This window comes from Lynx canadensis, chromosome F1, assembly GCF_007474595.2.
Source record: "Lynx canadensis isolate LIC74 chromosome F1, mLynCan4.pri.v2, whole genome shotgun sequence".
Classification (NCBI taxonomy): Eukaryota; Metazoa; Chordata; class Mammalia; order Carnivora; family Felidae; genus Lynx; species Lynx canadensis.
Genome location: NC_044319.2, coordinates 13,497,431 through 13,521,440, shown reverse-complemented (window position 1 = coordinate 13,521,440; position 24,010 = coordinate 13,497,431). Strand labels below are relative to the sequence as shown.

General features: G+C 43.4%; 1 protein-coding gene across 2 annotated transcripts; it reads right to left on the bottom strand.

Annotated features, from left to right (window-relative positions):
* Nucleotides 1-254: 254 nt before the first annotated feature.
* Nucleotides 255-23,145, bottom strand: FMO4 (flavin containing dimethylaniline monoxygenase 4). Of its 2 annotated transcripts, none has more exons than XM_030303007.2 (10): nucleotides 22,832-23,145; nucleotides 20,902-21,041; nucleotides 18,738-18,875; nucleotides 15,353-15,541; nucleotides 14,055-14,217; nucleotides 9,808-9,950; nucleotides 8,376-8,575; nucleotides 6,688-7,040; nucleotides 4,208-4,277; nucleotides 255-2,302 (listed from the first exon to the last, which is right to left on the bottom strand). In XM_030303007.2, the coding sequence occupies exons 3-10, from the start codon at nucleotides 18,867-18,869 to the stop codon at nucleotides 1,855-1,857; spliced, it is 1,698 nt and encodes a 565-aa protein (XP_030158867.1). In that variant the 5' UTR covers nucleotides 18,870-18,875; nucleotides 20,902-21,041; nucleotides 22,832-23,145; the 3' UTR covers nucleotides 255-1,854. The 2 variants fall into 2 exon arrangements, with proteins under 2 accessions (XP_030158867.1, XP_030158868.1); XM_030303008.1 differs by having other exon boundaries at nucleotides 307-2,302; nucleotides 20,902-21,037; nucleotides 22,832-23,047.
* Between the last annotated feature and the right edge of the window lie 865 nt (nucleotides 23,146-24,010).

Sequence of the window (24,010 nt, the reverse complement as noted above, 5' to 3'; positions counted from 1 at the left end):
CAAAAAGAATGTTACAGTTGATCCTTAAACAACACAGCACTGCCCAGTAAAACATCTGTATAACTTCTCATTCCCCCCAAAATCTAACTCTACTAGTACACTAATCACCTACTGTTGACTGGAAGCCATCCTGATAACATAAAGTCAATCAACATATATTTTGTGTGTTATTTGCATGATAGACTGTATTCCTATAAAGTAATAGAGAAAAGAAAATGTTATGAAGAAAATCGTAAGGAAGAGAAAACATACTTATAGGACTGAACTGTATTTATTGAAAATAATTTGCATATAAGTAGACCCATGCAGTTCAAACCTGCATGGTTCAAGGGTCAACTGTACATGACAGTAAGAAAAGGGCAATGACAAAGCAGTACATGAAGGGCAGTCATTACGAATGGGAGGTCGACTCTGCTTTAAGGATCCAGGGAAGGCTTCACAGAGGGAGATAATCGATCTGTCTCTCGAAAGAGAGTTGGGGTGGATTCGAGTTCCCAGTGGAGGCAATGCCTTGTGCCAAAGAGAGGAGGTATGGCGCAGCTGACAGTTTGGTAGTGTTGGATGGTAGGTCCAGAGTGGAGTAGGGGAAGCTGTAGGACAGGACTCTGGCGACCTGGGCAAATGCGGTCAGATCACGAAGGGTCTCCTCTTCCAGGTTCAGTAATTTGGACGATTATCTCTAATCAAAGGAGAAATTTTGAAGGATAGTAAACAGTCTGCACTGGGTCCTTTCTGTCTGCCCTTCCATATATGCTCTCCATTGTCTTTGCTCCGTCTGTACTTTAGGAGGCCGACTTCCGTGGATGGCATCAGTCGGTACGTTAGTTTCCTAGGATTGCCACCACAAAATACCACAAACCAGGTGGCTTGTTCATTCACCGTTCTGGAGGCTGGAAGTCTGGAACCCAGGTGTTAGCGGGATTGATTTCCTCGGGAGGTTCTGGGGGAGAGTCTGTTCATGTTTCTCTCCTAGCTTCCAGTGTTTGGGCCATCCTTAGCTTGTGGATGCATCACTCCGACCTCTGCTCATCTTCACACAACATTTTCCCCCGTGTCTATGTTGGTGTGTCTTATCCTCATTGATAAGGACACCAATCATATTGCATTTAGCTCACCCTACTTCAGTATGATCTCATCTTAAATTGATTACATTCACAAAGATCCTATTTTCAAACAAGGTATAGGTACCAGGGGTTAGGACTTGCATATAACTTTTTGAGGGGCACAATTCAATCCACAATAGTTGGTAACCTTGCCCTTTGAGTTTTGGCTGGGTTAGGCCATTGGGGAGCATGGGCAGGGGATCAAAGGGAGGGAAGAAAATAAACTTAGGGAACGTATTCCCAAGCTTTGCACTTTTGGGGTCACCATGGACTGCCTTCATCTGTCAGCTGAAGGCTGTAACTCTTGAGGTGTAGCCCTCTCCACAAAGAAGTCTCTCTGTCTCATTTATAATTGTTTTCTCCTCTTGCCTCATTAGGCCTCAGAATGGTAAAAATATCTCATTGTTACTAGTCTGGGAGTATTTCATTATCCCTATGATTTCCTTACAGTCTGCCCAAACCTTTTGTAGTAATCTCTATATTAAAATTTCCACCAAATTAACTAATTTGAGTGTCATCTTATTCCAATCAGCATTTTTATGGAAACAATGACAATATTTTTATTTCACATAATTGCTTAGGTAGCAGAGTAGAGTATGGATTGGAAAGGGAGGCAAGAAAGGAGGCACTGAGACTAGAGAGGAAGGCAGTAAGTATAATAATTCAGGTAAGAGATGACTGGACTTGAACTTGAAAGATAGCGGTTATGATGGAGAGGAGAGGAGGGATGCACAAATATTTGGAGATAGAATTAATATGGCTCGGGACAACCCTTGTAACCAATCAGATTCATCCTCACCAAATACTTACTGGTAAGAGGAAATTCTTGCACGAACTTCAGAAAAAGTGAAGATTTACAGATCAGCAGAAGAGAGGCAAGTAGGATAGGTACCCCCCAAACTTTTAAATAATGTGACATGGAGGCAGGCTTGGTGGAATCAGGGGCGATTCGAGTTTTTAAGGGTTTCAGTGTCCTGTCCCATTGGGTCAGGATGGCATTTCTGGCTCCATCCCACTTCCCAGGTCCCTTTAGGCGGTACTGGTAAGGAGTACACGGTCCAAAGAAAACTTCCCAAGCGAGTCTGGGATCCTGGAGGAACAGAAATGGGACACTGGGCTTTGTGCCTATGCATGCGGCAATGTCATCCATGTAGGTGATGTACTCAAGTTTGTCTTTACTGATGTCTTTCATCACACCCCTGCAGGGGAAAAAGATGGATCATTTTTCAGTTTCAAGTTATAAGTCACCCTTCCTCCCGCCATTTTGTTTCTTTTTATCACAGTCAAGCCATGTTTGGGAATGTTTTTCTATGTTGCAAAGCAAAAAAAATAAGAGTTTATCTACAGAAGGTATTTGGGAAGGTAATTTTGTTAAAGGAGCTGGTAAAAGGAGGCAATTGGAAGAGCAGTTCTAGATAATGTTTTAGGTTCTTGAATTTGATATAAGGGTAAAATCTCATCCAGTCTCAATACAGCACTTGTTGAACGAATGAACATGATCAGAAAGCATCACATATATGGCCACCTAAATTATTATTATTGACATTAATTGTGAGTTGAGAGAGCCATACATGGGGCCCTGAACATGACACAGATGTGGGTATCATGTATATGAAAGCTTTATTCCTACCTATTTCTGTGGTTAGTAAACTTTCATGATGTCCTAATGACATTCATTCATTCATTCATTCCTTCAATAAATATCACATGAGGCATCATGCTAGCTGCCAGGAGTCTAACAATGAATAAAACAAAGTCTATGTTGTCAAGAAACTTACCTTCTAGTGAGGAAATTAACAGGCTATAAAAACCCTCAGCCAAGCAGATATATAATAAATCAGGTGGTAATAGGTATTATGAAGAGATATAAAGGAAGTGGGGGATGCAATGAAGGGATTGAGTAGGCCGCCATATTTATACAGTGTTGTCAGAGAAGGCTTCTCTTAGAAGGCGATATTTGACAGAGTGAGTCTGTAGGTATGGGGGGAGGGGAGGGGAGAACATTCCAGGCAGAGGTTAGAGTAAGTGTAAAGGTTCTAAGGGGGCTAGGTTTGGGGTGTTTGAGGACCAGGGAGGAGGCTGCCTCGGACTGGAGCAGTATGGGTGAGGTGGGAGGACAGCAGGCAGTGAGGGCACAGAGATAGCTGGTTGCTCTGGAACACTGGGGAGCCCCAGGGAAATTTCTGGGAGTGAAATGGGAAGCAATCAGAGTGTTTTGACCAGAAGGACAATGTGGCGCTCCTCACTTCTGCCGCAGTGTCAAGACTTGACACTCTCTGTAGAAGAGCAGAGAGGAGGCCAGGAGACCAGATAAGTGGTGACAGTCAGTGTCCTAGTGAGAGGTGACAGTGGCCTGGTCTGGGGTGGCTGTGGGGGTAGCTAGAAGGGTCTGGATTTCTACCTTCTGTTCGAAGGTAGGAGCTGACAGTATTTGCTGATGTGCGGTATGGAGAGAAAAAGAGGAGAAAAGGATCACTCAGGGGTTCTGGCTGATCACCCAGAGTGAGTAGCCAGTGACTGAGAAGGGGAAGAAAAGTCTCAGAGCAGCCCGGGTGCAGGATGAGTGGGCAGGTGTTAGAGGGCTAGAGTTCATTCTTAGCTGTATTAAATTTGAGATATCTAAGTGGTATCCAAGTGGAGATATCTAGAGGGACTTGGATTAGGAGTTGGAATTCGAGGGAGAGACTTGGGAGTCATGACTATGTGATGGAATTGAGAGCCACAGGCCTGGGTGAGGCTGCCTAGGAGTGGGTGTTCGTAGAAGTGAGAAAGGATCTGAGGATTAAGGTTGGGGTTCACCAATTTTTAGGAGCGAGGAAGAGGTGACACCAGGAATTGCAGAGAAAGAGCAGCCTAAGAGACACAAGAACAAAGACACAAGGGGGTTCTGGGGGCCAAGTGAGCTCAAGGTTGCCACCTGTTGGGGCCCTGGCTCTGTATTCTGCTGAGAGGAGCTGGTACCCCCACCTAACACATCCGAGACCACACATCTAGTTGGTGGAACAGTTGGGATTAAAAGCATATTCTTCTGGCTCCGATGCAGGTTTGTGGATACGGAAATACATTGGTAGGTTTTCCCGAAGAAGCTGCATGTCGTGTCATACCTTTCTATGAGCTGCTCCTTTTTCGTAGCCTCAGCCATCAATTTGGGAGACGGAGGTATCTTACAGAGTCCTGTGAGAAACATTGGAAAGAACATTAACGTCACATGTGCCTTTTCCTTTGCGTTCTCTTCTCCCTCGTTTCTGGTCCCCCACTGCTCTATCCTTAGGACGTGTAATAGTCAAAGCTTAGACTGGAACTAGAGGTAATTTCTGGAAGCATAATGCGCCTCCAAACCCACTTAACCAGGGTTCGTGGCATTCTACTGCCAGAATTATGAGGAGGGACGCCCCTGTCATCCAGCCCTCAGCCTGCGCTGACCCATCGGTCATTGGTACCTGCTCCAGCTCATTTACCCGCTTGCACATTACATATATTCATATATACTGTTTGTATTGTATTGTTTGTATACCCCTGTTTGTATTTGTATGTGTGTGTTAAAGCTATTTGTGGGTTAAATGTAACTACTTAAAATGACCTTGTTTTTATAGCCCTGCTTTGACATGTCTTCACTCCTGTTGCACCGGAAGCCTCGTGTGTGGAAGTGCCTGGTGGTCCCTCAGCCTCACAGAGAAACTAGGCTCTGACCTCTTGAGTGGTTGTGGGCATGTGTTCCTTCTCGGTCTCTCTCCTAGACGGTCTCAGCTCTTGGACTCTGCTCTTCCGACTGGAGCCAAGTGCTGGCCCCAGAGTGGGGGGTTAGTATCCGCTTGAGATAGGTCTGACTTAGCCCCGTCATGTGCTTGCCACTAGAGTCACTTTACCCTGTAAAAAGCGGGCAAGACTTTACCTAGTGGTTCTCAGATTGCGTCTGGAGGCTCTCTGGAGAAGCATGTAATTCCTCCTGTGGCGTCATCTAATTGAGTTTTGTTTTGTCAGCTCTATCATTCTGGTGAGCATTTTTGAGCTCATTACAAAACATTAAAAAAACCCCAAAACACCACGTACTTAAGAGTCTTCTGAGATTTTAATATAACCAGATAATGTTGTGAAAGCACTTTAATTGGCCTTAAAGAAAGAAATATTTGTTTTTTTTTTAAATTTTTTTTTTTCAACGTTTATTTATTTTTGGGACAGAGAGAGACAGAGCATGAATGGGGGAGGGGCAGAGAGAGAGGGAGACACAGAATCGGAAACAGGCTCCAGGCTCTGAGCCATCAGCCCAGAGCCCAACGCGGGGCTCGAACTCACGGACCGCGAGATCGTGACCTGGCTGAAGTCGGACGCTTAACCGACTGCGCCACCCAGGCGCCCCAAGAAAGAAATATTTGTGATCATTTAATGAAAATGTGCGGAATCTGAGGTCTATTACATTTGTAGAGGGTGAACAAAGTCAACACAACTTAGTACTGTGTTATATACTGTTGATAAATTACTGGTGATTGTTTTTATTCATTAATGACACAATTCTGCGAAAGAACACCTGGTTGGCTCAATTGTGATTGCTGTTTATAGTTAAAAAATCAGGGGCGCCTGGGTGGCTCAGTCAGTTAAGCATCCGACTTTGGCTCAGGTCATGATCTCGCACTTTGTGAGTTTGAGCCCCGCGTCGGGCTCTGTGCTGACAGCTCAGAGCCTGGAGCCTGCTTCGGATTCTGTGTCTCCTTCTCTCTCTGCCCCTCCCCTGCTCACGCTCTGTCTCTCCCCCTCTCAAAATAAAATAAAATAAAATAAACATTAAAAAAATAAAAAAAAATCATGCAAATGCAATTCTTTAAAATGCTTACTAATCTAAAACCTGCCCTACTTTGGAGAGGTATGATAGTAACAGCAAGAGTAAGAATGCCAGTTACCAATTAGTAGAGTTCACTGTGTGCCAGGTACCACGATAAGTGGTTGGCAGACATTATCCATCTCACAAAACTGTTGTGAAAGAGGTTTTATTATCCCCATTTTACAGACGAAGGGGCTGAGATTCAGAGAGGTCCTCACAAAGATAATGAGTTTTAGAGTTGGGATCAGACCCTGGTAACCCCGACTCCATCATCTGTGCTCTTACTGTGAAAACTGACAGCAGTTAGTGTCTAGTGTCTAAAATATTTTTTTATAGGCATTACTCAAAGGTTACCATCTCCTCAGAACTCAACTTTATTCACAGTCTGCATTATTCCAGCAACTTCCTTTGGAAGGGATATAGAGTTCTACTTCTAGAAATAAATAGAAAGATTTAGAAGTAAATAAGCTAGAGTAGAACAGAATATAGGATCCCAAAGCTTCCAACAATTTCAGTTAATCTGAGAAACATGATTATATGTTGCTGTGCAAATTAATCCCATCCACACAACCAAAACCTTTTTTCCACCGTCATGTTAGTGACATAAGCACACCCATGACAATATTACTCATATATGAAATTAAATATTTCCTAAACTTGAAATATCTTATGGTACTTTAGCTCACATCTGTTCCATTTTGGCTGAATCACAAGACACTAATTGGAAACTCAGTTGATCACGTAGGGCTTTAAATAGAGTCAAGGTACCTTTGAATACTCTTGTGGCCCAACGTGCCTGGAGCTCTGTGCCTGATAAGATGGATCCTTTAAGGTTGATGAGGCCAATGATAGCTAACGTTGCCCTCTCCAGGTTTGAAGGAAAGACCTGCTTATACAGGAATATCTTCTTTGTACAAAGGCTTTTGAGAGGCTCTTCAAGGAAGGGAAAAGAAAATGTGTATCCTGTCGTAAAGATCACAACGTCGAGGTTTTCCTCCACTGTTCCGTCTTCAAAGACAGCAGAGGTTTCCGTGAACTCCTTCACGCTGGTTTTCATAGTGACCGTCCCACAGAGGATACAGATTGGCAGTTCATCATTCACAATGAATTTTGGTTTTCTCCTTTGACACAGAAGAGAAAATTATTCATTGTAGTTGTATCTGTGAGATGGTTGAGCAAATTATTTATTTGGTCAGCTCAGGGGAATTATCTGCTAAGCCAAGGGAGTGAATTGACCAATGTCTAGTTCAAAGTTGTCTACCCAACTTACTGTTTCAATAGCATCTTTTGTTTTTCTGCTTCCAGTAGAAGGCATGTGGAAAATGGCTAAACCTATTCTTTCCTGCCTGGGGTTTAAAATTCTCTGTCTCTTGAAATTCATTTCTGGAGCAATGCTTTTCTCGAAGAATTAGGACGGAGTATACAGCAATCCATTTAAGAATCAGGTCTCACATCACCCAGGCCTCAAAGGGTTGACGTTAGACAAAAAGGAAATTAGCAAGAAACTTTTTGGATAAAAATAAAAAAATCTGAACCAAGTTATGCTGAAAAATATTTTTTATTACGAACATCATTCCATCTAATCATGGCACATATAATGTCTTTATAAAATTGACATATCAAATCATCCACTGCCGTTAATTTTCTTTGTAAGTTGAGAGCTGTCTTACCAAAAAAAAAATATTTGGGTCAAGCATAAAATAGAAGTCACATTTAATGACCTTACATTCATTTCAAAAGTTTTCTTTTCCTTGCCATGTGCAGCTTCATACAGATGCATGTTATATTAAAATGTTTAATTTTAGGAACTCCTATTGGAAATTCATCCTCTAATCATTCAGCCAGAGAATCATTGGCAAGAGCTGGCCATCTGTACTCAAGATGCTGCAAATATTCCATTTGTAGATGGTGCCCATTTCAAGACTCCTCAAAGCCAATTTTAACGTCCTGACTTTCAAGCTAACATCCTGACTTTTCAAGAAATGAAAAGTTTTTATCTTTCATTATATTCTAGCCTCATGAATTACTACTTTTGTTACCAGACAGAGAATATTCCTATTTGTGGTACCTGATGGACATTGTCTTAAGGAACTAAGCCCAGAGCAGAATAAATAAAGGCAGCATAATAATTACTGAAGATTTGAGTTCTGAATAAAGTAGAATTAAAAATTATTGATTGTTTTTTAAAAATATGTTTATTTAGAGAGAGAGAGAGAGAGAGAGCACGTGCATGCACCTGAGTGAGTGGGGGAGGGGCATAGAGAGAGAGGGAGAGACAGAATCCCAAGCAGGCTCCATGCTGTCAGTGGAGAGCCTGACTTGGGGGCTTGATCTCATGACCTTGGGATCATGACCTAAGCCGAAATCAAGAGTTGGACACTTAACTGACTGAGCCACCCAGGTGCCCTAAAATTATTGGTTCAATAATTTTCCCATTAAATAAAAAATTTAAGTACCCCTTTGTAATACTTAATCCATAATTCTCATGGTTAAATCTTTTATTCATTTGCCTCTCTTGAATCCAGTTTAGTACACACGAGGGCAGAACTTGCGCCATAAAATTAAGGTATCTTCTTGTAATCACCATATTATAGGGGTAACCCCCATTTGAACAGCGGTGGATAACCCAGGCACCAGTTCTAGTACTGAGAAGTACCTAAAAAGTAAGGAAGGATAAATATATGTACATCATTTTGTAGTATGTTTGTTTGATGTGCTTCAAATGTTCTTATAACATCTGTCCTTTTTAAAGAAGTTTTTATCTTAATTCCAGTTAATTAACATCCAGTGTTATATTAGTTTCAGGTGTACAATATAGTAATTCAACCCCTGCACACATCACCCGGTGCTCATTGCGACAAGTGCACTTTTAGTCCCCTCACCTATTTCACCCATCCCCCCACCTCCCTCCCTTCTGGTGCTCTCAGCTTTGTTCTCTGTGGGTAAGAGTGTGTTTCTTGGTTTGCCTCTTTTCCCCTTTGCTCATTTGTTTCTTAAAGTCCACACGTGAGTGAAATCATAGGGTATTTGTCTTTCTCTGACCGACTTATTTCACTTAGCGTTATACTCTCTGGCTCCAGCCATGTTGTTGCAAATGGCAAGATTTCCTTCATAGCTTCTGTTTTTAACTGGTGAGTTTGTACATAGAACTACAAATGACTGTTTCTGTTGTTTTCGTTTTTATGAGTCACTTTTACCTGATCTATATATCTGTTAAGTATTTTTATCATGTTCACTATAAAAATTATAGTGCTAGTAGATATGCGCACTGTTGACCTGGCAATCTTTTACATATAAATAATACAGAATGTAAAGTGGAGTTTTGGGAAAGCAATTTTAACTGAGTTCAATACAAATCTTCAACATCTCTTTCCCAAATCTAATAATGTCCTATAATATATGTTAAAGTGGAACAGATTTCTAATTTGCGAATCTATGCTTGGACTTTCTAAAGTCATTCTGCACACTTCGTGGGCAAAGTGAAGGCTGTTTTTATCTGAAAACAAATTCTAAATGTGACTTCTAATAGAAAATTTGGACATGTTCAGAAAATAACTTCCATTTTCTATTTTTATATGGGGGTTTCGCCAGAATTATGAAGAGAGAGTGTAAAAACAGATCAGTGGTCTTGGTGGAGTAATTTATTCATTTGGTCTTGTTCCTGAAACAGTGCCTCTGAAAAAATGCCTCGTGGCCTGGCATCCACACAGTGTCCTTGACCCCTCTTGGAGATGTTTCAATTCTGTTATGTGTGGATTTTTTTTTTTTTTCACTCACGTTGGGTCCACATGATTTAGCAATCGGCCAATGTGCTTTATAGTCTTGTATCCCTCTCTCCAGCCACCAGAAATGATGATGGGGTGGGGGTGTGGATTCACCCTTGTGTACCTGAGCTGCCGTTCGACTGAGTTCCACTGCCACGTCCCCTCCAGTGTTCCCAAGACCGATCACTAACACGCGTTTGCCTTGAAAGCCTTCTGGGCTCTTATATTCCTGACTGTGCAGGATCTGGCCTTTAAATTTATGAATACCTGAGGGGAGGGAGGGATCAGAAAATCAGAAGCATCTAAAGTTTTATAACTCCCTAGTATGCAGGCATAGGGTCTGTAGGAAAAGGAACGTTCCAGAAATATGTCAGCCTTTTGCTCCTGCTGCTAATTGCAGGACATAGAAGCCACGTATCATTTTCTTCTCCCATTGGATTCTCTGAGCCTGGGTATAGCTTTAGTACAACCTGCAGGAGATTTAAAAATACGGGAGAATTTAAATTCCACATGAGTGCTCCCTTTTAAAGCAATTACCTGGGGAAATCAAGGTCACTGCAGACCATAAGAAACATCTCATGCACGACCCTGAACATCCTAAGCAAGAAGTAGATTGCCGACGCATGTTATTTTACCCAACAGATATATTCTATAAGAAAATGGTTTGCGTATAGAGCATATTTACAAGTGAATTTTAATTCAATTATAATTTTCCACAAAAGAAATTTTGTGGCAAGTTCTCTTATACATAATGACTTTTGTGGCTTAGGCTTGCTACTTATACTCTATGCTTATTTTACGTTATTCTTTATTATAGGCTTAATGCTTTATTATACCATATGCTTATCTATACTCTATTCTTACATTATTTACATTTGTGTTACTGACTGGTTTTTCAAGTTCCGAACACCGTTGATACAAGTATCACTCTTATGGTATTTGTATACATGAGAAGGACTCATGTATCCAAATATTTCTTCTCTTGATTTATTTTTGGTAATTATGTCCTTGGCATGTATAAAAGACATAAGCCATGGATTCATAAAAATGAAGACTGGTCGCAACAGCGGAAGTAGAGGTATTTCCAGCGGTGGCTGCAGAAATGGACATTATGAGGTGGCAGAGGAAACAAGAGTGATGGGGACAGTGACCATCAGTGAGATGAAACTCTGATGAAGAATCTGGAAGGAAGCCCTGCAGTTTAGAGAGTTTAAAAGCTTCTCACCCCAATACTTCAAGTACATTTGAAATTTTAATATAAAAAAATGAAACTGTCTCCTAGAATATATCAATCTTCTATCACAGTGATTGACTGATTCATTTACTCAGTAACATTTATTTATTTATTAAAAACAACTTTTTTTAATGTTTATTTTTGAGAGAGAGAGACAGAGCGTGAGTGGGGGAGGAACAGAGAGACGGGAGACACAGAATCCAAAGCAGGCTCCAGATTCCAAGCCATCAGTCCAGAGCCGGATGCAGAGCTCTCCAACTCATGCACTGTGAGATCGTGACCTGAGCTGAAATCAAGAATTAACAGACTGAGCCACCCAGGAGCCCCATGATGCCAATTTTTGTTTCAGTAGGCTTCATGCCCAGGGTGGAGTCCAACGCAGGGCTTGAACTCACAACCCTGAGATCAAGACCTGAGCTGAGATCAATAGACACTTAACCAACTGAGCCACCCAGGTGCCCTGATGCCAACTGAAAGGAACTTTGCATAAGACAGGCATCTATCTGCCCAGGCAATGAGACCCTAAAGACAGTCTGTGTGGAGATGACTGGGGGAGGAGCTAGGGTTCAAGGAGCTGTGCGTGGTCAGCGAGAGGGTGTGGCCCATGCTAAGGGGCTGCACTGAGAGATCCCCCTTCATGGAACGTCCCTCTGAAGCAGAACCAAGAAAGCACCCTGCAAAGTGTCAGTCTTAGGCACGTCTGCGGCCAGAGAAAACTAGCGCCTGCTTGGTGCCAGTCAAGAAAGACCCTCCCTGCCCCCTGTGACTCTAATTCCGGAAGGGTCTAGGGTTAGAGACTGTAGCTGGTGGGTGACGGGTTTGGCAAGAGGAGGCACTGGGAGAGGAAGGGGGAAAGTCATGGGTGCCTCCTGTTCCCACTGAGCGTCCAGCCCAAAGCAGGCTCCAGCCGGGGGAGGGGAAGCCCCACCGTTACATGTGGTTGCAAGTTTTGACTATTCCACGAGGCAAGATGTTTTCGTTAGGAAAATGAGAATTTTCTTGGGTGATTTTAAAGCGATGAGAGGGCTTGCCGTGATCTGACAGAAAAGCGGTGGGAATGGCCCGAGATTGCACGGCGGGGGAGAGGAAGGGCAAGCCCCACAGAGCAGGCCTGCTCTGAGAGACAGAGAGACAGAGAGAGAGAGAGAGAGACAGAAACAGAGATAGAGCGTGAGCGGGGGAGGGGCAGAGAGAGAGGGAGACACAGAATCGGAAGCAGGCTCCAGGCTCTGAGCTGTCAGCACAGAGCCCGACGCGGGGCTCGAACCCACGAACCTGAGCTGGTCAGACACTTACCTGGCTAAGCCATCCGGGTGCCCTGAACTCATTTAATTCTTAAACCACTCTCTAAATGGAATCACTGGGTTAAGTTTGCCCAGGATTATGCAACTAGTGCTGGCATGTGGTCCGGGCTTCCAGACTTTAGACCTTTGCTCCTAGGGGCACCCGGGTGGCTCAGTCAATTAAATGTCTGACTCTTGATCTCTGCTCAGGTTTTGATCTCAGGGTTATGAGTTAAAGCCCCATGTTGGGCTGGGCATGAAGAACTTTGTTCATAACTATTATGTTAAATGCCACTTATCACCAAGGGCCAATGTCCCCGGGGGAACTGTAGCAGACCAGGACTCTTTGGAAACCTGAAAGCATGCCTACTCACCAAGATACCCCATGCTAGGAACACAGAGGACATTGGCATATTTGGCCTGGTGTCCTCCTGTGACAAATCCTTCTGAAGTCTGGTCTTAAACTAAGACCTCCTCAGGAGGAGTCTCTGACATCTGTATGTGTGGATTTCTTCCTTCTCTATAATCTGGGTTTTGTGGCAAAAGAGAAGGGCACACCGATATTTCTACTGCAGTCAGCCGCACCCCCCTGCCCCAGAGATCATTAAAGTATGCAGAAATGTTTGCTCTTGTATTGATCCCAAACTCCCTTGTCATTCTCCTTTGTGTTTGCCCAGTCTCTTTCCTTCGGACCAGCTCTCCCAGATTACGTACATTATACTGCCACAAGGATCCTCGCCTCTCAGCTCTTGGTTGATCTTTTACAACAGCATCTTTTAGTCAGAGTCTAAGTACAACTGAGGGCGAGCCAACCCAAACCTGACAAGATACTGTATTCCAAAACATAGTATCACATCTTGTAACACATCTCCCCATAGAAACATTGCTATAACAGGCGGTTCTATATTTCTTTACTGCTGTGCCATTGTGGATTGAGCCCCCAGACTAGCTGCAAGCTGGACCATCATTTACAATATTGCTTCTTTGCAATAGTATGCATTGAGGTCTCCCGCTGGGTCTCTAAGACATTTTTTTGAGTACGATATTTTGTTAATTTGATTATAATGAGATTATGTTTATAAGATTTACATTTCATTTTCTTCATTGGCCCAGGTTTGCAAGCTTTATTCTTCATAGTCTTCCTTGAAAGCTTCTTTCTTTCTTTCTTTCTTTCTTTCTTTCTTTCTTTCTTTCTTTCTTTCTTTCTTTCTTAAATATATATATTTAAAGTTTATTTATTTATTTTTAAAAAGAGAGCATGGGAGGGGCGGGGGTTGGGGGGAGAGAAGCCCAAGCAGGCCTCACACTGTCAGTGCACAGCCTGATGCGGGGGTTGACCTCACAAACCGTGAGATCATGACCTGAGCCGAAGTTGGACACTTAACCAGCTGAGCCACCCAGGTGCCCCAACTGCTATGTTTCTTAAAAACAAATCTGTGAAGTTTCTTTATGCTCTCACTTTGTTTGTTTGTTTGTTTATTAATTAAGTTATTGATTTGCAGTTTACTCCTGACTCAAATGACCTGTAATTCAATGACAGAATTCAAAAGCTTGTTTTTTTTTTTTTTTTTTTTTTTTTTTACACATCTGATAGGGTTATGTGATTACTGAACTTGAATCAGATCAGGTACGATAAAGCTTAAATAATAACAACAGCATTTATATTAATAAGTAAGTAATAAGACCTGACACCTCCATAGCTTCCTACCTTTCCAAGTTATTTTGTACACACTTTTTCTGAGGTTGAGCATCAAGTCACTTATAATCTCATGAATTATCTCCAATGGCAAATAAACAACTTTCTTCTAGAATAACCCAGCAGAGTAGGCACAATCTTGGGTAGAAGTGACTCACCAGGAAAGGACTCCAGAGGCAAGTGAGGATTCAGGAAATGTCCAGTGCAAACCATGACAGCATCAAAGACACCTCGGTCCTGCTTTCCCTCTGTCTCTGTGACAACTTCCCACTGACCAGTTTCAGAGAAGTCTGGACGCTTCGTGACACTGCATACTGTGGTCTGAAAGTAAAAGACACGCACTCACTTAAAAAAAATGTTTAATTTATTTATTTTATTTATTATTTATTTATTTAATTAATTTATTTAATGTTTGTTTATTTTTGAGAGAGAGACAGAGACAGAGAGAGACAGAGCACGAGTGGGGGAGAGACAGAGAGAAAGGGAGACACAGACTCCGAAGCGGGCTCCAGGCTCCGAGCCGTCAGCAGAGAGCCCGACGCGGGGCTCGAACTCACACACCGCGAGATCATGACCTGAGCCGAAGTCAGACGCTCAACCGACTGAGTCACCCAGGCACCCCCAAACACTCACTTTCTATCAATCACCTTTGGACTTCATGTAATGACTGGTATGGTAACCATGCTTGTTACTTCAAGCGGGCTGAGTGAGTCTCAGGATAGGAGGTCTGTCAATATTGGTTTATCTCCCCCCTAAAGAAATTAAGCAACTTGGGGCACCTGGGTGGTCAGTCGATTGAGTGTCTTACTCTTGGTTTCGGTTCCTGTCATGATCTCATGGTTTGTGAGATCAAGCCCGGTCTCGGGCTCTGTGCTGACAGTGTGGAGACTGTTCTCTCCTCATTTGTGCTCTCACGCTCTCTCTCTCTAAATAAATAAATGTTAAAAAAAAAAAAGAAATTAAGTAACTTGTACACAGTCTCAAAAGTAGTCATAGAGAGCATGACCCAAAACATCTGAATGACTTCACTGGAAGGAAGAAACATTCAGTTTTTACTCCCGGCGAGAAGGAGGTGAGTTACAACACTGAATGACTTGGGAAAACACAGGAAGATGAATTTTGGCTCATTATAATTTCTGTGGTCCAGATTCCTAGTCACTTCTTCCCAGTGGGTTTCATGGGCAAAATTTATTTTTCCTTTCCTCTCAAAAAGAAAAACATTCTAAATTTCATCCTGAATAAGAATTTGGATTCAGAAGAGGAACCAGGATATTCAGTATTTTAATGCCTTATTTGAGTAAAACATGAGAAGCAGGAGAAGTGAGGAGTCTTTATTATCTGCCTTGTTCATATAGAGATAAAATCAGGAATGAATTTACTTAAATATCCCATTTGCATTAGATTGCCGAATGAGCAGTCCCCATTCATTAACCTTCCGTGACCCAAGGTGTCTTACCCTAAACCGAATGTATTTCAGAAGGTCAAAGTGCTCAGCAAATTCTTGGAGATAGTCCCAAAATTTTCCTTGGTTCATGTAATTTGGATAATCTTCTTGGAAGGGGAAGTCGCTGTAACATGACATCTCTTTGCAGACGTTTGTCACTAATGACCTGTAGACCCTGGTCATCCCATCTTTAGAAGTTTCCTGTGGTGAGAGCACAGTTAGCTTGATGGGGTGGGGGAGTCAGGAGGAAGAGAAAAGAGATCGTTAGCAGTCAGTGTTCCACTCACCATTCCAAAGAATTCCACGGAAATGCAGCACTGGGTCTGTATGCTATAGTTATCAGAAATCGTTGTTGGGATTGGACTTATTAAACATAGTATCTTTATCAAACTACAAAGAAGTTAACACATTTAACAGGGTTCTCCAAGACTAACAATGCCATTAAGCGATTCCATGAACATGGGGCCTATGGTCTCCCTTGCTTATTTTTTTCCCCTTCTTTGCCATCCTCACTCCCTCAACTCATGCCCTAGACCTCTTTCTCTTGACTTTACTCAGAGAACTCCTCACTGATTTTTGTATTTATCGTCTATGTATATTTTCAATCACTCTCTCTTTATTGGCTCCTTCCCATCAGCACTTAAAATACTGAAGACTCTAATTTTTAAAAACAAAACAACACTCCCTTTCAACCTATATCTATTCCCTTTCCAGCCTTGTCTCTCTGTGTCCTATATCAATCTTCATGAAAAAAAATCATCACATACTGGCAGCCTCTTTTTTTTCATCGACTCTTCAACTCACTGTTGTCTTGTTGCAACCTCACACACTCAAAAAACGTACCAACAAAACAAAAACATGCATATTAAATTTTTTTTTTCAACGTTTATTTATTTTTGGGACAGAGAGAGACAGAGCATGAACAGGGAAGGGGCAGAGAGAGAGGGAGACACAGAATCGGAAACAGGCTCCAGGCTCTGAGCCATCAGCCCAGAGCCTGACGCGGGGCTCGAACTCACGGACCGCGAGATCGTGACCTGGCTGAAGTCGGACGCTTAACCAACTGCGCCACCCAGGCGCCCCAAAAACATGCATATTAAAAGCACCGATGGGGGCACCTGGGTGGCATAGTTGGTTGAGCATCTGACTCTTGGTTTCACCTCAGGTCATAATGCCAGGGTCACGGGATGGAGCCTCACATTGGCCTCCGTGCCGGGCATGGAGCTTGCTTAGGATTCTCTCTCTCTCCCTCTCTCCCTCTCTCTTCCCCTGCCCCTTCCCCAGCTTGCATGCTCTATCAATCTCTCTCTCTCTCTCTCTCTAAAAAATAAGGCCTCAATGAACTTCTGATGGCTGAAGCTAATCTCTATTTCTCTTTTAAGTATCTTTCTTAGCTGTCAATATCCATAAGACGCCGTGTCTAAGGTAGCTATTCCCGCCGCATAGCACCCTGCACTCCCAACACAGCCCTGATCACACTGCACTGTAACAATGTGTTTTACTGTTTTTGTTCCCTACTAGACTGTAAGGAGGGCAGGGTCCTTGTCTATTTTGTCCCCATCCTGGTAGAGGGACATTATAAGCACAGGTACTCAGGTACTTGGTGAATGGGTGAACATTAATACTATCACTGCATTTTTGAAAAAGAAATAGTATATATATGACTGAAAGAAATTACATCGAAATTTATTATTATTATTATTTTAATTTGAGTATAGTTGACACACAGTGTGACGTTAGTTTCAGATGTACAACATACAGAGAAATTTTAATAGTGCAGGTATATAATTCCCATGGGTATTGATATTATATTTAATTTGTACTTTTCTTTTTGTTTAACTCAGTATTATTTTCTAAAATTTATCTATGTTACTTTATTTTTTTGAGAGAGAGAGAGAAAGAGAGAGCGTGTGTGTGCACGCATGCACACACAAATGGGGTGGGCCAGAGGGAGAAAGAATCTCAAGCAGGCTCCACACTCAGCACGGAGCCCAATGCGGGGCTCGATCTCACGACTGAGATCACGACCTGAGCGGAAATCAAGAGTCAGACGCTTAACTGACTGAGCCACCCGGGCTCCCCTATCTATCTTACTTTAGGGGAAGAAAACCAAACAAACTGTGGGGTCAAATAGCAGAAGGGACACAAACCAGACCCAGTGTTTTCTGTCCACATTGACATTTGGCTCCATTTGGTTCCATCAGGCTCACGGTACAACAAGAGAAACTTTTCTCCCCTAGTACACTATAATCACAGGGCTGTGACCATTTCCGCTTACATATGTTTGCTTATTCTGTTTTCTTCACCATCTGTCGATGAATGGCAAATGCCACCTCCTCCATGAAGGCTTCCCTCATTCATACCAGTTTGAAGTACTCTCCTCCATGCTGAGCTCCCACTGAATGTTGCTTTTCTCTTCCCCCCAAGGCCTCCTATCTTCTGACATTTTATACCTCACTGCTGGGACAGATCCCTAGGTCCCTGCTGAAGGCCCTGTGATGCCCAGGACCAGCCAGAGGCAGGTGGTATTGAGCCACTTCCAGCCCCTACTTCTGTTGCTCAAGTCACCTAACAGCTGGCCTAACCCTAAGCATAACCCCCCAGGATGCACACCCCTCTCCTTAGAAGGATTGATCAGCATCTCGACCTTTTTTATTCTGATACTGCTGCGAAAGCTTCCCACCCCCAACTCTACAAGGTCCGGATTCTTGCCTCACTCTTGCCAGTTCTCTTCCCAAAGACCCGAACAATGCCTGGGGGCTGGGGCTTCACTCCCTGAGGCCAACCTCCGTCCTTCTAAAAGTGTCATTGCTCCATATTCACCAATGCCATTCAGTTTAACCTATGTGACACTTTGTTCCTTTGCCTCAGAATGTGGTCCAGAAACCACTGTAACTTCCAGTCCTATGTGTAGCGGACTTAACTCTTCCTTCTTCCCTCCTCCAACTGTCCCTGCCCTGCCCTGCTAAGTCTCCGGGTTCATCACCTGTCAGACTGCATCCTGCACAGTATTGGCACCTTATGTGCACAATCCTGTGTTGTTGTAGTGAGCTGCTTTCTTTTTTTGTTTTAACGTTTATTTATTTATTTTGAAAGAGAGAGAGAGAGAGAGAGAGAGAGAGAGAGAGAGAGAGAGAGAATCCCAAGCAGGCTCTGTGCTAAATGTGAACAAGAGCCTGACACGGGGCTCGATCTCACAAACTGTGAGATCATGACCTGAGCCAAAATCAAGAGGCAGCCAGCTTAACTGACCGAGCCGCCCAGGCTGCCCACCCCCACCCGGTGAGCTGCTTTCTTATGTGGTCCCCGAGATAGGCTGAAGTCACCATGCCTGAGCAGGGACAGAGCCGACAGCCGGATTATGATTGAGAGAGGTGGGAGGGCACAAGCTACGCACAGTAAACTTCCATAGTCCCCCGATGTCATTACTTCTCTCAAAGCAGGTGGGCTCCAGATCCTCATCCAAGCAGCACTTGATGGAGGACAGGCCGCTCACACCCGCCCCAATCACTGCGACTCGCCTGGCCATGGCACCCTGTTGGAAGAAGGGTGGCCTGAGCGTCCTCCTGTGACAAAACTGGAAGGAGCCTCCTGTCGTAGCATTCAACTTTCATGGTGGCGTAAACACCCTCTTGTCATCTTTGAGCTGGGGCAGACTCACATTGTGGTTAAACATGAGGGCTTTGAAATGGGACTGTTCTGGTTTAACTCTTTGTGTCACTTACTAGCAGCGTGACCTTGGGCTAGCTTTTTTTTTTTGTCTCCGGGCCTCGGTGTTCTCTTTAGTACAGTGGGGACGGAAATAATAATAATAGCTCTTAAATACTTGTTATGGAATTAAATGATTGATATGTCGGAAGGATTGTAGAAGTGTGTTGCCTACATAGTAAGTGCTCACTTAAATTTAGTTCTTATTATTAACTAGTATAGTCAGGACCTTGATGCCCTTGGGACTTTAGATCCCCTCAGTATGAAAAGGACCCTCTGCTTCCACTTTGTCTCTCTGGACCTGAGGAATTGTGGCTAGCAAAAAAGATTAGTTTTTATTCATAGCCTCTAGAGTCCTGAAGAACGGCTGGTCATGGGTCATCCCCCACCATGCAATGGTGATATTACACGAATTGAGTGGGGGGTTCTTAACCTCGCACAGAGGCAAGACTGGCTGACCATAACGCAGAACAAAGTCCCCAAGGAAAGCTACATGGGGCATTCTGGATGAGGTCTTCTGGACATGGGGATGTCTGTGGCAGTCAGTAGAGACTGGAGGAGGTAAGTGTCATAGGGATTGAGAACCAGTTTTTCTTGGTACTACAATTTGGGCTTCTGTCAACACCAATGTAGCTTTTGCTTTGACAGATGGGCGAACCACTCAGTTGATTCCAGCAAATCAGACATGTCACGCTGAGGCCCTCGACATGTCAGGTGGATTCAGTAGCCAGTGCTGCCTTTCCCTCAGCGCCCCCTGGCCAGTCCCAAACACACACAGAGCAGTCAAGACGTCAAAGTATTTGTTTTCTAAAAAATATATATGTATAATTGATTTGGCTTTGCCTTTGAAGACATGGTATTTTTTTGAGGGGAGATCTTGCTGTGTAACCCTTATGTGATTTTTGTAGCATGATGCTGCTTATTCTAGTGCTATTTGCCTTGGGGAACCAAGAGAAAAAATATTTATTGAGACCTGAGCGCCAGTAAATGAGAAAACAAAGAGCGTCATCGTGTGACATGATTTGCGGCCACACTGCTAATAAGGGGCTGAGTCTGCAGCGACTCTAGATCTCTGACTCTGAGGTTGGATGTGCGCATCTCGTTGGTCTGAGAGGCTAAGGTGTCCTGTGGTTCCCATTAGTAAGCCCCTTCCCTCACCTGTGCTCAGGTTTGCTGTCACATTTTTGTGATGGACTTGGGGGAATGTGTCGTATGCCTTTGCAGCTTGCCTTCTAGATCAAATCAGAGTCCCCAGGCACAGAGTCAAAGTGTATTTATCAACTTTACAGGGGGCAGAGGAAGACTTCTGAGCCCTTCAGACCCTCGAACTCACCTGGTCCTGGAGCAGATCCAGGGACTTGCAAGGAGATACAGAGGGATTTCTTAGGGCTGTTGCCAAATCTTACTTGCCAACCTGCCCTTTGTAGGGTTGAGACCTCCAGGTCTGGCTTCCATTATTTACGACAAAACTGGCACTTCTTCCCCTTAGACTCTTGGTTGACTTGGGAGTCTCTATTGAATTGAAAGAGCTAGGTAGGCTGCAATCAGAATGGACTTAGAGGCAGCAGAACTGGTTTGAACCCTGTGTCTGCAACTGATTGGCCATGTGACTCCAAACAACCTACTTGAACACCTTAAGATTTATTGCTTATAAAATAAGAAAAAGAGCTATGTAGAATTGAGTTTTAAACAAAGTGACATTACTCACACAAAAGTGCCCAGCACCAAATATTTATCAGTGTTCATTCCCTACCTCCCTAATTATCTCCCTCACTTCCTCTCTTTTCCCTAGAAAAGACAGCTCACACAGACAAAAGCAATCAGCGAGTTTGGAAATAAGGAGGCATACATACCTGTAGCTTCCTTTGGGGTGAGGAGTAGGATTTTTAGACAGCTTTCAAACAGAAGTAAATGGCCTCTGCCAATGAGGACACTGGAATTTCTAGGCCACTAGGTAGATGGCTGAAGTCGGTAGATCTCAACTGTGTTCTGTCTTTGCAATCAAAACACAAAAGAAGTGGTTGCTGATTGAACTGGCAAAGTGCAAAACATGCTCCAGTGAACAGGCGAGCAGCAAATGAATCCATTCTGTTGAGTGGATGGATGCATCCGGGTACCTCGAAGTGCAGTTAGAGAGCCAAGGGTGGGGACCCAAAGATGATGAAGGCCCAGTGACTAAATAATAGTAATAAGAAAAGACCCCGTAACAGGAGACGCTGCCATATGGAGAGATGTGGACACACATGACATCATGTGGTGCGTTCCTGTAACGGTTGTGTGCTCCAGGTACCAACGTTCGCAGGCCCTGTTGGGTTGTTTGGCTACACAACACAGCAACACAGAGCAACACAGAGCAACAATGTCTCTGTTGGTTAGAGACACAGAGTGGGCTTTGTTTTTCCAGGGCAAAACACCTTGTCCTTTATAGAGCCACTTAAGAAACTGTACAGGCAGCAAAAACAAATTAGGAATTAACACCTCTTGGAATTACACAACACTTGCAGATTATGAATTTCTGAGTGGGGGCAGCCATTTAAAAAATATGCTTCAAATAAAAAAGTTTAAATAAAAAAAAAGGGGGGTGGGCGCCTGGATGGCCCAGTTGGTTAGCGTCTGGCTCTTGATTTTGGCTCAGGTCATGACCCCAGGGTCGTGGGATCCAGCCTCGCATCGGGCTCTTTGCTGGGCAAGGAGCCTGGTTAAGATCCTCTCTCTCTCCCTCTGCCCCCTCTCCTCCTGCATGCACACCCACATACTCTGTCTCGTTTTATCGCTCTCAAAATAAATACGTAAATGTAAAAAGTATGCCTCGAGTCAATGAGGGGAGTTGGTGAGTGAACTAGAAATAGGAAGATCTGGGTTCTGGTTCTGCCTCTGGCTCTGACCGGCCGCAGGAACTTAAAATTCTTTATTTCACCGTGAGATTGTTCCTGCATTTATAAAACAGAGGGTTCTAGTAGTTTTCCCTTTGTCCTCTTCCAGCCCAAGAGAATTGTTTTTAATGTCTGAATGCCAAGTAATTGGTACCAAAATAGGTGTGATTTGAAAGGGAGGAGAGATTCCGCAGGCATGAAGGGCAGGGGGAGTGGTGGGACATAAGGTGTGTGTATGCTCTCTCTAAACTGTAACGTGTGTTATGACTGTAAGGTCCTCTGTAGCTCAAAGGTTGCTTCCAATCGGAGTTCTTTGGTAAATGAGCCCTAATCTATTGAACTGGACTTTTGAACGACACGAAAACCCCATCCCAGACCTGCCAGACCAGAAAATGTAGGAATCATTTCTGAAATATGGAGAGACTTGGGTGATCTGCAAATCATGCGATCGATCATGGTTCATTTGGGTTTGGAATTTGATCTGTTTATATTTCTTATTATCACTCACCAATGCTATAGTATTTCCTAACACCTGTGGAGTATTTTATGTTTCCCAACGCTTGGCACTCCTATGTCATCCGTAAGATGACATCAGAGGGGAGAAGAGAATTACAGAAAGTCCTGGGATGCTGTTATTCTCACTGACAGCTTTCTTTCAGATGGTTTCTCCCGACCACGTAACTTTGTTTCCTTACAACAGCTCCTTTGCTTTCTGACTTTCTCCTTAATTCTGTTGCTTTCACCCTGATCAAGAGGCTCTTGAAGAAGACATTCATCCTTAAGGAAGGCACTCAGCAGGGGGAATATTCATCCTCTGCAAAAGAGGTTTCTGGAAACATTTCCCCATTTAAAAAAAAGAAAAGAAAAGAAAAAAAGACAATGACAATGAAGAATAGCCCAGCACACTTACCTTATTGGCACAGAGCAGATACTCTGACAACTTATTTCTCAAAGCAAATAGACAAGATAGTGCTTGCCTTAAAAAAAATTCGCATCTCAAACTCTTTGTTCTAAAAGAAAAACAACAACACAGGAATGCAGACTTTGATCAAGTTCTCTGTTTCCAGGCTTGCTGGTGACAGCAGAGAGTATCGTCCTCACTGAGGATGAAAAGTTGTGTGGGACAAGGGCTTGCTACTTCCGTGATATGAGGGGAGGGCTAAATGACGAGTTAGATCACTGGCTCTGGATTCGAAGAACATACACGACCTCTGCCCCCCTCCCTCCCAAACGTCACACTTCCGGCAAAGCCCGAAACTTAAAGCACGTGGTAAGCGGTTGCTTTTCTCACAGTAGCCTTTAGAGGGCGCCAGAGTCACCGCCAACATCACAGCCCTGCGTGAAACAGGCATTCTGCTTGCTAGATTCTTCTGTGTCATTTAGTCCCCGGAGCCATCCTAGGAGCCGTCCAAACGACAAAGTCATTTCGGTGACTATCACCTCGCCAAGTTCTTTCATGTCTACAGGTCTCTAACCCGAGAAATATGATTTTAAAATCCAGAACTTGTAAGGAATTTAAATACTGTCATCCTTTCAGAAAGGGTCAGCCGAGAGAGCTGGTAAAATGAGTTTGAGAAAGCACAAAATTAGTTTTAGATCTTAGCGTAGGGCACAATGAAAACAATAATCCCAGAAGCAGGAACAGAATACTAAATAGGCACCATCTTTTTGTTTTTTGTTTTTTTTTTTCCTTCTCCATTGAGTGCTTGGAAGCTAGCTAGCATAAAAGGCCATCTTGAGTTCACTGAACCCGTTTCTGGACCCAGAGCTCAAATGCAAATGCCCACAGGGGTCAAGAAGGTAACTCAGAGGAGGAAAGAGGGCCAGGTTAAGACTGATCGGCAAGCACATCTCCTGTCTGTTAGGTTCAGGTAAATGGTGTTTTTTGAAAGCATGAGTCCGAAATTGCATTTTTAGGCTTTTTTCAATAGAAAACGAAAATCCAGATTTTTACATGATATCTTCTGTTGGCCACAAGTTAATTTTTTCCTTTTTAAAAATATTAAGCTCATAGAAAAGTTGAAAGAACAATTTTGTTAATGAAGACCAATATATCCTTTCCCCCCTCCCAAACGTGTCCATGCGTGCA